The sequence below is a fragment of the Varroa jacobsoni genome, unplaced genomic scaffold (assembly GCF_002532875.2).
Source record: "Varroa jacobsoni isolate VJ856 unplaced genomic scaffold, vjacob_1.0 scaffold_1410, whole genome shotgun sequence".
NCBI classification, from domain to species: Eukaryota; Metazoa; Arthropoda; class Arachnida; order Mesostigmata; family Varroidae; genus Varroa; species Varroa jacobsoni.
The window spans coordinates 363171-376320 of NW_019214312.1; the positions used below are offsets into that span (position 1 = coordinate 363171).

The following is a 13150-nucleotide window of genomic DNA, read 5'->3' on the forward strand; positions in this document are numbered from 1 at the left end:
GCAGACTTCTACACGCATATTGTATTGAAAGCACGCCACCACTGACATAACTGCTAGATTTTCAACTGTTCTTCTAGATGGCTAATCTTCGGGCCATTAATAATGACATTCAAGTCAACAACAGCGCGGACAACAACGACAAACGATGCTCACAACGAACTTTACCCCATCACGCTGACGTAACATACGGGATGGTTTGTTTAGTTGAAATTATTTATGCTGCGGTAAACACTAGATGGACAAAACCAACCGCATCGATGTTCGACTTTCGTGTGCTGTTCTGCTCTAGACAAACTGTGTAGCACGTGTCGAGACACGTTACAAGCAAAGATCACACAATAAACAGTAACACAGTAGTGTTGGGGGGTAAAAAGCACCGGAATTTCACATTTCATCCGCAACGCGACAACGTTATCAGCAGCAGCAGCAACGGGTTTTATTCTTTTTTCAACTCTATCAACCCTTTCTCGGGGTGCCCAATGCTGTCAGCGTTCTTAGTTAGGTACGCACTTCACTCTCCCGGCTTGGAAGCATCCTCGTACAGTGTCGTTGAAGCATCGGGCTGTGGGAACGCCTGTAGAGGAAAAGGAGGAGGAATGGGGGTGAGCGAATGCTTCATATATAAGACTGATGTATAGGCGGCCACAAAGTCATCGTTTTGGTGGTCGCCGTTGTTCATAGTGATCTGAAGTCGTCAATCGTCCCGAGTGTTGAGTTTTGTCGTTTTTTTTTTTGCTTGTCCTTCAGTTGTGTCCTCTGTGTAATCGTCCCATCCGTTAGTCGACGCGAAGATGTTAGTGTCCATGGTAAGGACCTGTTGAGGTTATCGTTTCGATCGTGCGATAAAGTATGTGCAAATTTATTATTGGATAAACAGTCATTTCCACTCCGCTTCAACCGTGGACCTAAATACGGCCCGACTGGGATGCGCGCAAAAAGTGAGGTTGCCCGAGGCGTGCGACCTACTGTATGTGTTGATATAATAGAGATCCTCAGTGTAGTTCTGAAAGGATACTAAAGTGATATATAGTTCTAACATTCATGAGGTCGGTAGATGAAACCTGCTAGAATCTAAAAATTACTTTTTTGCTTTACATTTAGAGTCAATCATCGTACTACATCAAATTGTACTAGTTTAATATCTAAGACATTGCAATGAATCTCATTTTATTGGTAAAGCTTCATTATGTTTTCCTTTTTATAGTTTCAACTCAGTACGATTTTTGTTTGAGGTTTCATTTAGATGGTGGCACATTGTAATAACCTAGATGAAAAACAGGCTTTTATCATTGATGAAAACAGGCCTTTATTTTGTGGCACTGACGGTATTGTACTCCATGAATTAATTAACCTGTTTTATTTCTGTGGCGGTTAAATGGCGATAGAGGAAATTTGGTTTGAACTATTCACCCCAGTTGAAGTTCGCTCCTTAACCCCGGCTTCCCTAACCCTCTAGTAGAGTACGAACTCTACTAGAGGGTTAGGGAAGTTCTGGGGAAGTTCCCGTTCTGATTACGCGTCCGTAATGTCGATAATGTCATTTTATGTGTCTATTCGCCGGTGCGACGTTTTCGATAATCGGTCGACGTCCTGTACTACTCACTGGCTGACTCCCTATTGACTGACTAACGATGCTTGCCTTGCCTTGTCGGGGATGACGCTTGCTTCCTGCCTTCAATGGATAAATTTGTTGCGTGCCTTAATAGCAGATATCTAGCGTTCTAGCCCTTGCTGTGGCCATCAGTCTGCATCTGTTAGCCGCTCCGACGCCTGCTGCTGCCAAGGATGCGTCGGCGGCTGCGTCGGCCAAAAAGACAGAGGTATGGTCCATCGGCATCCCCAGTGCTATGGGGCCCCTTCAGGTGGGCCCCGGCCCTATGGTGCCCAGTCTCAAGGTACATAATAGCTAAATGCTACTAAATATACCCGAATGTAAAGGCAAGTGCTACACTGCCTTTTTGAAATTTCATAAAACAAGCTTGGTGAATTGCTACCTATTTAGCCTATTACAATCTCAAATGGCTTCTAACAACGAACGCTCCCTTAACAGTTTCGTCTTGTCTTTAGAATAGACACTTAAAAGGGTTTGTCTAAGTAACTTAATAAAATTCCTAACTAACAATTTGTTTTGTCCTTTGGGATGTACAGTAAAAAAGTTTAAAAAAGAATGTTAGATCTGCATATTTTATGATCATTTATGTTTTTGATATAATTAATTACTGCCGATGCGATACTCTAGGTTGCGGCGAGTCATCCTTATGAATACCACAACTATCCACACGGCGGTCACCCATATGGTGGATATGGCGGTGGTCATTACGGCAGTCATGGGGGGGGGTACAGCGGAGGGGGATATGGACATGGAGGCCATGGCGGGTACGGTCACAGCGAATTTGAATTCGGACATGTTTCACCATCTTACAAGTCTTCCCTTGGTTGTCATCATAAAGGATTTGATCTCATCCCTTGGTTTATCATGGTAAGTAATCTATCGATCTATTATATTACTAAAAGTATAGCTTTATGGATTGTTCCGACCCAAAACAACGCTTTAAAAAGCCGCGTATTGGGCTAATTTTTTGTGGACTACAAGAGTTCCTTTTCTGGGAAGGTGTGCGTGGAAGATGAGTACCTTTGCCTCTGAAAGTTTGTTTCTCTTATAGAGCATAATGTTAACCTGGTCGGTCAAAGATCAAGATCAGCAATTTCCTTCTCATTTTCAATGTTTCAAAACGACGCCATAGCACCTCCAACCTATCATAAAACGTACTAATGAATATTTTTAGTTAAATTGTATTGCGTAACCAATAGTGTACTCCACATGCGTCGTTTATGCCATATTGTGAAAGGAGCTATTAGGTCCTATGCATACGGGAACAGCCATTTGACGTTACCGCTATTATAAATACAGTGAACCATTTATACTTGCACAGGCTGAACAAAGGGCAATGAAAAAAAAAAAGACAAAACAGATAAAGCAAAAAAGAAACGGGGCGAAGCTCGTAATAGGTAGAAATAGCTTAAGCTCCTAGATTCCATACAATGCGATTGGATCGATAAATTTTTGCAAATCGTGTCGTGAATTGGCTTCGGAGGCTAATAGGCCTATTTTTGTTTGTACACTCGGTTAGCGTCGTAAAAGACAAAAGTTCCTCTTAGTTACCTATTTTGCCGTATTTGTTTGACACAATCTCCATTACCATGTGCTTCAGATAATTTTTTAGTATACCCTCGACGCCTTACGTCACATATCCTATTTCCTGATATTACAATTTTTCCGTTAGCTAATAAACTGACATTTTTAATAAGTATTATTTATTAGTCCAATTGCAATAGACTCGTTGTTAATTCTGTTTTGCTCGATCTGTTGAGACTAAAAAATATCACCTTTTCGATATTTTCAGGCCTTAGGTGCGCTGATACTTATTCCTATATTCGGTGCACTGATCCAGTTCAAGCTTCAGGCTCTCGCACCGTTGTTTGGCTTCCAAGGCCAAACACCCCTTGTTACAACTCAAGTCGGAGGTACCAGAACTAACATCCAGGTAATAACTTAAAATGCAGTCAGCAAACGTATACGAGTAAATTGTGCCCCAAAAGAATCCCTCTGTATCTTGCGTGTCGATTAAAATTCTGTCTAGCTAGGATTTCGATCTTATGGATTTGTTTCGTTGTCGTTTGTATGATACAGGCACGTTTGTTAAACGAGATTTGGCCAATGGTCGATAAGGCCATCGAACATTACACTGGAATGGCGACAGAGGAGCTCAAAAAAGAGGCACTTCATACCGTTAACACAATTCAAGGTTTTCGCGCGCAAAAAAATTCGAAATAGGCAAGATAATTTCACAGCTATCTTCGCATTATAAAAAAGTGGCCCATGAAATCTTATCAGGACTTCATTCCACAGAGCTAATACAAGCATTATTATATTAACTGAAACATAATGGTTTACGTTCCCACGTCGTCACGACACGGCCGAACTTGGCAGCGTACTGGGGCCACTCAAAAGCTGCTTAGAGTGAAGCTAAACCGGAGCATTTATGCTCTGTGTTAGGAATCGAAGGGTAAGCACTAGTCAACGCAAAAAATGATAATCCACGCCCCCGGGCAAACCCAAATAGCTATTGTATTGCACCAATAGACAAATTCAAAATACGTCAACCTTCAATTAGCTGTCGTTTTATGTAAAAAAAATACTCACGGTTAACAGCTGCTTGATTTAGCTCATATTCGCCATGCTGTCTGGGAGCTATATGAACTACATTAATTACTTCAATATAATTATTTTTCATTAGATGCTACTAAATATGTGGTGCAATTTTATGGTGCTCCATATTACCCTTTATAATGTTTATATATATGCGCAAATTACAACTCGATTGTAGGTTATTTGCTATCGAATTCTATTGGAATATGGGTCACGCTGAGTTTTATGGAGCGAGAGAACAAATGTTTTTCTCATGCGCGTAAAATGGTTAACACACCATTGCGCTCATCATAACCACCATCTAATTGTCATCAAAATTCTGTCATCCTCATCATTCTTCTATGTTCTGTGATTTTTCATCGCTTACGAACCTTCGTAGGCATCACTAATGGTACTAAAGGTACTTTCGAAAATCTCAAGTAACAAGTTACCTTGCCTTGGAGACCTATCACCGTATAGCATATGACAAAAATGCTACCAAATTATGTAGCGTCGTATTCTGTCGCTTGGAATTCGATATTCTGGTCCTACTAGAAAAATGCTCGTCAGTTCTGATTTACCTAATGGTCATATAAGACCAATAATAGGACTACTAACTTCTTCAGCTGGAATATCTACAGGGCATGTCTGGTGTTGTGTCAGTTAGACATCAGTATGGTTCGTGCCTAAGCAAGCCGTTGAAAAGTCCCATTAGGAGGATGCAGACAGAAAGCAATCTATTCGAAAGGTAAATATCGAGGCGGTCTAGGAAGTCTCAACATCAAGTGGGTCCTGGTCTTACCTAACTAGCTTGTATGATGCATAATGCAGAAATAAGCGTTTTTTTTTTTGAAAAAGATTGATTTTAGTGCATTTTAAATGTTACCTTCTTGTCATGAACTATCGTGTACAAAATGTAATTAACAAATAAACGTCGAATGAATGCAGGCGCCATGTTTGATATAGATTATATATGCCACTGGTATAATTATAACGGATACGAAATTATAATTAATAATAATAATATAAGGCTGTGAGATTTAATATATTGTTAATGGAGAACGCTCACTACGTCACGCGAATATGTCAACTGATTGTTTGGCCGAAGTACAAGGGGCAATTTACAAAATTACTTGTGGTATTAACGTAAAAATAAATTACGTGTTGCTAGACGACTGTATGACGTTTTCGTCGTTTTTACTCATATAAATATATATATTTAGTGCCTACTTTAGAATAGCCAACATTACCCGGTTGTAATGTGTGCAGGGAGAAGTAAGTTTGGATAAGCTTAAAGGAAATTTTCCGTATAATATCAATCATGTTTCTTCTTTCCGTTCATAATTATTTACGATTGTTGAGGGTTCTGAAAAAGTATTATAGAATCTCACTAGCCGAAAAATACGTTTCATGCCCAAGTATCGTGGCACTTTCTTCTTCTTTTCAATGCTCTCCTACCTGCTCTAGCATGATTTCCCAAGTTCTAATTATTCTTTTGGGTTAACTGTGATTGCTGCTTTTTTTAGGACTGTAAGTAATCTTATTGCCTCGCACCGTCTTATGATAATAGACCCAATTGTAGGACCGCCGTCCAGTAGCATAATTTCCTTATCTGTATAAAGATGTTGTTAATTTTACTCTATTTGGCTGAGAGGTTGAGGTGCATTTGCGAGGTGCAAACGCGACCGGTTTCTCTATTCATATAGTATTAACTTTAAAAAAACGCAGTATCAAGCAGAATATAGGTCGAATTAATAAGAAAATAGAAAAAAAATAATTAACTGATGGATAGTAGGCAATATTCGTCACTTTTACAACCTTGGTGATTATCCACTGCATTTTAGTAAGCTTTCTTTGCATAATGAAGATCTTAGTCTTTAACAAAAAACACTACACATTCTTCTATACGCTTAATATGTAAAGTGAATATTCATAAACGAGCTGTTTTTCTTTTTTTTTTTTTATTAGTTACGCACTCTAATGTGCCGCTGATGAAGTTTCGCATCGGTTTTTGCCCTACTGCCGGCTGAAGTCCATCCTAGAGAACCGTTAGAAAAAGTAAAAACCTATAGAAGTCCTATAGGCCTATAGAACCGATTAGGCTGACTACTTCCTGTGAATAAGTCACATGTACAGTACGGCAGCAGGATTAGTTTCGAAAACACGTTGGCGTCGAAAAGAACGTTTTTAAAGCATTTTTTCCAATACCGTGAGCGCCGGAAAGCGCATTCAACCTCTGTGAAGTTTATCAGTTGGTAAACAACGGATCGAAGCTTCAATCGAAAGCGTCGATTTGTTCTTTGACATGAAAAAAGAAGCTTTAAAAATGAACTAATTCTACGCAGAAGTGTACAATCACATATGATTACCCGTGGTTTTTTACCCCGTTTAGTCAATAAAAAATATTACGCTACGCCATTTTTATGCACAAAAAAAGTGTTCCAGCAAGGGGATATCGAATATAGCCACATCCGTTACGCAACATTAGTGAAGAAAGTTTTAAAATAGCGCTGGTACACACGGCGTTCTTTCTGAAGCAATGCCTAACTGTTATACCAGACGTAAAACTCAGAAACGTTTAATGGTCAAGCCCCGACGGGAGCATACGACGTGGGTCTGAAAAGCCTCTCAGTAACACTGGCGCGTCGAATTTTCTATTGAATGGTTTTTCTACGAGAAAATCCATTGGGCAAAAACTACCGCTTCTCTGCTCATACCCACAATTGTTAGGTACGTATAAGCATTCTGATGTGACGTTATGCTGAACGGGATACCTTCCCGCCCAAAAAAAAAGGAGTCGCATCATTTCCTGCTATTTAGACCTCTTAAAATTTTATTTGTTCGATTTTATACAGTATACAGGCTACATGAAAAACAGGAATGTATGGTAATGTTTCCCCGACAAATTACATTTTTGTCCTATTGCTTGAAAAATGTATTTTTCTAGCTTGAAATGGGATACACAGCTAAGATATTTTAGGATAGCTTTTTAAAAAAAAAATTTACTGAGCATCCGTTATAGACACTGACAGCATGCGAAAGGCGTACCAGTTGAGTGATGTAACAGGTTACGTATCGTTATAATAAGGTCGTCAGATATTTCCATCATATTATATGGTGTATTACTTCTAATGAAAATGGAGATTAACAGCGACAGGTTCCGCATTTGGGTCAATGAGTCGGCATATAGCTCTGCCGCTCATTAACGACAATAATTTAAAAGGGGAAAAACTAAAAAATCATTGTGAGCATAGCAGAAAGCGTCCGCCAAAGGCAGCGCCATCCTTCCCACATACAATCAGTTTTTTACTGTAGTATCGCTAGGCTCGTTAAGGCTTTAATCAGCTTATCATTCTACGCGAGTAATCAGGTAAGCTGGTGTATATATACATGTATTGTTGTTAGTAAGGATTCCCATTCCATTTGATAAGCAGAGTATGAGCGTACGGTTTTACTCGGATCTTCGCATGAGTGTCACGTGATCTACTAATCTACAGGTACCTTTACCTTGCGATAGTGTGATCCCTGTCGATAGTACAATTGACTTCAATAAAGGGAATGAACCCGAGGTGTAAAGCAGCCGTAAGGCGCCGATGATGTATTGCTGGCCATGCCCGTAGCACAATTACTTTGTGCAACAACGGCCGGTAGGTAATAATGGCCTTGTGCTTGTAGTCTTGCTTCGTACACAGACGTGGCATGGGATGGGACCGAGTTTAAAGACGTTTACCTCGCCTGGTGTAGACCAGGAGCTCCATTGGACAACGCGGTGTAACCACAACCCGATACAAGCTGCATGTCGCTAGCACTAACTGACTGGCTAGATGGTCATAGAAAGGTAAGGGCACTCATTGGTTATCTCCTTGAGTGTCCGTTATCGAATGGCGGAGGGGTGCAATTGCCGTGAGGCGCTACGCCTTTACGTCGCTTCAAACAGGAGGATAATAACTATCTGGGATTAACTAGTCTTCCTTTAGTGCACGACAAAAAGAAGATGAAAAGGACGTGTTAAGTTTAAGGCAGAGTTGAAGCTGCTCTGCCATTGTGAAACCGTGTATATATATATATTATAAGGATGACAGCAGTTCCTTTGCCAAAAGTTTTCTGGCATCACTCACCTTTCATTTTATAACTGTCATCGACGATTACAGAAGTGAGATAAAACAGTGTTCCAGTTTTCGTTGTCGCCGTCACCGTCGTCTTTTGCCGCGCGATAAAATTCTTTCAAATAACGATTTTGCAAGTGCGCAAGTTTGGCCATGACACGACTGTGTTTCCATGCCAGAGGAATGCATTGCAGCGCCATCTCGTCATACAGATTATCGTGCTGCATGATCTGTAGTGAATTGAGACCTCGGATATAGCACGTGTGGCTGTGCATTTCGGTAGTAGATCGGTGTGACGTCCAATCAACCAGTGAATCTCTACGAAAAATGCTGTATTAACTCTAGCAAACATATAAGGTTACTACTCTCAGATTGTCACGTGTTTTGTTTGAAGCGGTTCTGATCTTCAATTAACAAAGCCTAGCTATGTTAAGTAAAGACTATCTATGCGGGGTGAGAGGCTTACGGCCGGGTTGGATGCAAACTTTGGCGTCAACTAAAATCTATGCATTGGTTTTTGCCGTCCTTGGCATTTTTCAAAGCGCTTATCGTTCTTACCTCATCGGCACCCTATCAACAGTAGAGAAGCGGTTCTCCATGTCATCAAAGCAGTGCAGTATGATTATGATTGGGGACGACATCTCACCTATAATTGCCTCTATATTCATCATGTTTTTCATGAAGGACTCCTCAAAAACAGCATGGATATCTGTAGGCATGATTATGTCCGGACTTGGATGTGCAGTCAGTATGCTTCCCTTCTTCTTGTTCGGAGCTGCTACCCACTACGGGACATCAAAAGCAAATGAAACGCTGGTCCCTCATTTACAGCCAACAGTTGCACCGGCAGTTCCAGTTGAACTATGTGCAGAAGATCGATATGAGGATCCTAGATGCGAGTTGCACGGCGACGACGGCTCGTTTTCGGCAATCCCGCTATGGAGTTTATTTTTTGGAAATTTCTTAAACGGAATCGGTGGAACTGTTTACTATGTTCTAGGTACGGCTTATCTAGACGATAATGTTAAAAAGAAGAACAGCGCTATTTACTTAGGCGGCGTGTATTTTGTGCGTATGTTGGGTCCGGTCCTAGGCTTTATGCTTAGTTCGCGCACGCTGCGGCAATGGGAAAGTCCGTCTGGTTCTAGCGGAGGTCTTACTCCAAAGGATCCCCGTTGGATTGGTGCATGGTGGATGGGTTACATCGTGATCGGAATCGGCCTGACCGTGATGGGGATACCTATACTATTATTTCCCAAAAAGATTCGTGCGAAGTCCGAGGCTAACAACAGAGACCGAAAAAAAAATAAATCGTTAACAGGCGACCTGCGCAGTACGCTGTCAGCTTTAATGCGGATTGTCAAATGTCGGGTATTCATGTTTCGGCTTTCAGGTTTTACAGTGGGCTATATCGCATTAGCCGGCTATTATATCAACTTCCCAAAATACCTAGAACATCAGTTTCAGCGTACGGCTCCTCAGGCCAGTACTATTACCGGACCCGTGTACCTGCTTTCGAACGCTGTCGGTATTGCAGTCGGTGGAACTATAACACATTTCTTCAAGCCTCGTCCGCAACTGGTGGCGTTGCATTCGTTTTTGGCATACGTGCTTGCCACAGCTGGGTTCTATTTACTGCTAAAAATCGATTGTCCAGTTATGGAAACAATTCTTAGTAATTGTATCGGCTGCAACTGTTCCGTCTCACTGTACACTCCCGTGTGCGATACCGTGTCCCAAAGACAGTACTTCTCCCCATGCTTCGCTGGGTGCACGCAAATTCAGAATGGATCCAAGTCATACTATGATTGTTCCTGTCTTGACATGACGTTTGGATCTACGTCGTTCACGTACATCAAGGGGCAAACGCCTGAAGTATTTCCAGGCAGATGCTCCGCAGAATGTGAAACGCCGCTACTGACGTATAGTGTTATAGTCTTTTCTATTCAGGTAACTATCCTACAGGCCTACAAATGTGGACCGTTTGGTGATGTTTAATTTTGTATGCAACGCAAAAATATGAATGATTCTATATTATTGGGTAGAGCTGTCTGTTGAACAAACTTTTCTTTATAATTTATAAAAAGGAATCGCCATGGGCGACACTGATTACGTAAAAATGGTACATTTATCCAAAACTCAACTTTTTTTTTCTCGCGGGTAAGCCTCAAATGTCTGCTCTAACATCGGGACAAAATTAGCATCTAGCATACTAGAAATATATTCTATAGATTACGTCTTAGTATCAGCTGGTACGCAATACTGTTTGGGACTATATGTGAAATCAATATTTAACCACACCTATAAAAAAAATACAAAACAATTTATAAACATTTCTCGTGAGAGTCATTCGAGTAGGTGTAACTGGTATAATCGTCCGAAATGATCGATGTGCTCATATCGTTGCGTATGTACAGGTAATTCTATCAACAACGTACGTTGGAGGAAATCTATTGTCACTACGCTCGATTCTACCCGAAGACAAAAGCGTGGCACTAGCCTTCCAGAGTGTCGTCCTAAACATATTTGCGTTTATCCCGTACCCAATCATATTTTCGTTTATCATGGATATTTCGTGCGCCGTCTGGGAAGACAAGTGCGGCAAGACCGGGGCCTGTTGGATCTACAATTTGCCTAAAATGAGAACGTACGTATACGTTCCAACAGTTGAATAGAACGTAGATGGTTCAAACACAGTTGTCGGCTGCGTTGCTATCTATCATAAAATCGGAGTATTTCCCCTGGTGCGAGCAAATAATAAGATCACTAATTCGTGTACTTCGTTTACTGGTTACTGTTGTACATATATATATTTGGCCTGTCTCTCAAGTAAGATCCGTGTAAGGGTCTCCTTTAAAATGCCGTTTTCCGCAAAAAGTGGTCAGCCGCTAGTGCTTAAATAACAAAGTTATATTTCAACGCTTAGTTCTAAAAAACTGAAAAAAAAAAAACTGCTCTGTTTGTCTTACTTTTGATGACTCTTCAGGTGGATGCACATCGTCTCGTTGATCCTTCTGACCATCTGTTCGGCGTTCCAATGTTTTGTATTTATATTTAGCGGGAAAATCGTAAATTTTTACGATGATCCCGAGGATCGAAAGGAAAAGGTTGGTTAAAAATCCAATCCGAATTGAATTTTCCGTGAACAACTACAATGAGCAATTTAGCAATAACGTGATATTTAAATAGCATTATACTGCCGTTGTTGTTTACTGCTTAATCGGGTGTTCTTATGTGCAGTGACGTTATATTAGAAAGTATCTATTTTGTTAATATGGCTATTTTACGCAAGGTATCGCACCGAATCCCTTATTCCTGCTAATGCATGTACTTTCCAGGAACAGTCTAATACAGGGCCGAGTGCCCACAAATCTAAGGGGAAGTGCAAACCTGGGGATCGTGATAAACCAGCTACGACACTACATATTAATTTGTTCAACGTCGCACCCTCCGAGGGCACTGACTTAGTGTTTATCGCCGCCCAGGAAACGACGCATAGCCTGACGTTTTGTGATTCCGGTGACAATGATGAAAATCAAGAGCTTATGAATATTGAACATCGGAATTGTTAGTCATGTCACGAAAGAGCCCTTACTTATTATCCCAGTTGATTTTTAAGACATTATATATAATAACTTAATTATCTCATGGTAATGATATGGACGGTTGAAGCAACAAAGTAGTTTTTCATTTACCAGAATAGAATAGCTAATTACATAATTTGTTCTAGCTAAATACATGTCAATTGAATGAGCAAAGTGAAATGTATGCGTGACTAATTTCCACTGCGTGCACGATAACATCGATGCGGGGGATTGTACGGAGTTCATAACATTTCAACTTGAAGGGTGAGTTTTCTACATATTAACCCTTCGAGAATTGTGTTAAATGCTTTTGCTTTTTTTCTTCTAGAGCACAGCTGTGTTTGGCTATATCTCGTCAAACTTCAGTTGGCTCTTGGGCATACGGTAGGCGAAATTAACAAATAATAACCCAATTCCTGTCATGCATCTAACGAAAGCAGGACGTTAATCCACAGCTACTTATTACGTTACGTCCCCAAGAATGTATGATAACATGCAGTAGCTCGTGCACCAATGAATACTCATGCTTTTTTTTCAGCATGAGAACGCTATAATTGCAGATCCTACGAGTGCGCTTCTTGGATCTCGAAGCCATCAGGCCTAAAAGTAAAAAAAAAAGCAAGACTCTAATATAGGCAATAATAATAATAGGCAAGACTAAAGAACTGACTGAAAATTTTATATTCACGTATAAATATTTCAAGCTGATAACACCTAGTCACTGCCCGTGATGACGAAAGTCACAGCTTCTAGCCTAGGCACTGGTCGCACCAAATTTGTAAAAATAAAAAATTACCGTTTTGACTTGAGAATTGCTAGTTTTAAAGGAACAAGGTAAAGAAATCGCTGAAGTCTCTATATGAGCGTGTAGTAATTCGAAGTTTTTTGTTTTTAATAAAGGTTTGCCAATTAGAATTAGTTTGAAAAGTTATTGTAACAAGTGGCGTCGCCTTAGCGCCCGGATTAAAACAGGCAAATTATACAAAATTGGTGGACCCATTTGTTTCGATTTAAATTACAGGCTTTATACTATTTCCAGCACCAGTCTTTTTCTGGTTATCCTGTGATTATTGTTTGGCTCTTAACGCACTAGTGCGAATTATTATGGTCTATCTAATAGGTATTTAGAAGTGCTTCGAAAAATGCTCGATATTATAAATTAAGCCGAATAAAGTGATTACTTATTTACGAACTTGCCTGTTTATTGCTTGTAACAATCGAGGTTCTGTCGATTTTTAAATGTGCAGCGGGCTTTTAAATGGGGTCCGTCT

General features: G+C 40.4%; 2 protein-coding genes across 6 annotated transcripts; both read left to right on the forward strand.

The window, feature by feature from the left end:
* Window positions 1–520: 520 nt before the first annotated feature.
* LOC111269759 (uncharacterized) lies at window positions 521–5369 on the forward strand. 4 transcript variants are annotated; one of them, XM_086972221.1, is made up of 6 exons: window positions 521–602; window positions 748–806; window positions 1707–1895; window positions 2240–2479; window positions 3405–3545; window positions 3692–5369. In XM_086972221.1, the coding sequence occupies exons 2-6, from the start codon at window positions 792–794 to the stop codon at window positions 3833–3835; spliced, it is 729 nt and encodes a 242-aa protein (XP_086828347.1). In that variant the 5' UTR covers window positions 521–602; window positions 748–791; the 3' UTR covers window positions 3836–5369. The 4 variants fall into 4 exon arrangements, with proteins under 4 accessions (XP_086828347.1, XP_086828348.1, XP_022705314.1 ...); XM_086972222.1 differs by having other exon boundaries at window positions 1710–1895; XM_022849579.2 differs by having other exon boundaries at window positions 561–602; window positions 748–967.
* A 2667-nt stretch (window positions 5370–8036) lies between these two features.
* Window positions 8037–13067, forward strand: LOC111269738 (solute carrier organic anion transporter family member 74D-like). Of its 2 annotated transcripts, XR_002685902.2 has the most exons (5): window positions 8037–10245; window positions 10713–10942; window positions 11282–11402; window positions 11634–12143; window positions 12418–13067. XR_002685902.2 is itself a non-coding variant. In XM_022849554.2 (4 exons), exons 1-4 carry the CDS (start codon window positions 8722–8724, stop codon window positions 11865–11867), a joined length of 2109 nt encoding a protein of 702 aa, XP_022705289.1. In that variant the 5' UTR covers window positions 8037–8721; the 3' UTR covers window positions 11868–13067. The 2 variants fall into 2 exon arrangements, 1 of the variants encoding a protein (XP_022705289.1); XM_022849554.2 differs by having other exon boundaries at window positions 11634–13067.
* The last annotated feature ends 83 nt before the right edge of the window (window positions 13068–13150 follow it).

Coding starts and splice junctions, on each gene's coding strand:
- LOC111269759 (XM_022849579.2), top strand. CDS start 926: ATGCGCGCAAAAAGTGAGGTTGCCCGAGGCGTGCGACCTACT. Junction 968..1,706: donor CCCGAGGCGTGCGACCTACT/GTATGTGTTGAT, acceptor GTGCCTTAATAG/CAGATATCTAGCGTTCTAGC. Junction 3,546..3,691: donor GTACCAGAACTAACATCCAG/GTAATAACTTAA, acceptor TGTATGATACAG/GCACGTTTGTTAAACGAGAT.
- LOC111269738 (XM_022849554.2), top strand. CDS start 8,722: ATGTTAAGTAAAGACTATCTATGCGGGGTGAGAGGCTTACGGCCGGGT. Junction 10,246..10,712: donor TTATAGTCTTTTCTATTCAG/GTAACTATCCTA, acceptor GCGTATGTACAG/GTAATTCTATCAACAACGTA. Junction 11,403..11,633: donor CCGAGGATCGAAAGGAAAAG/GTTGGTTAAAAA, acceptor TGTACTTTCCAG/GAACAGTCTAATACAGGGCC.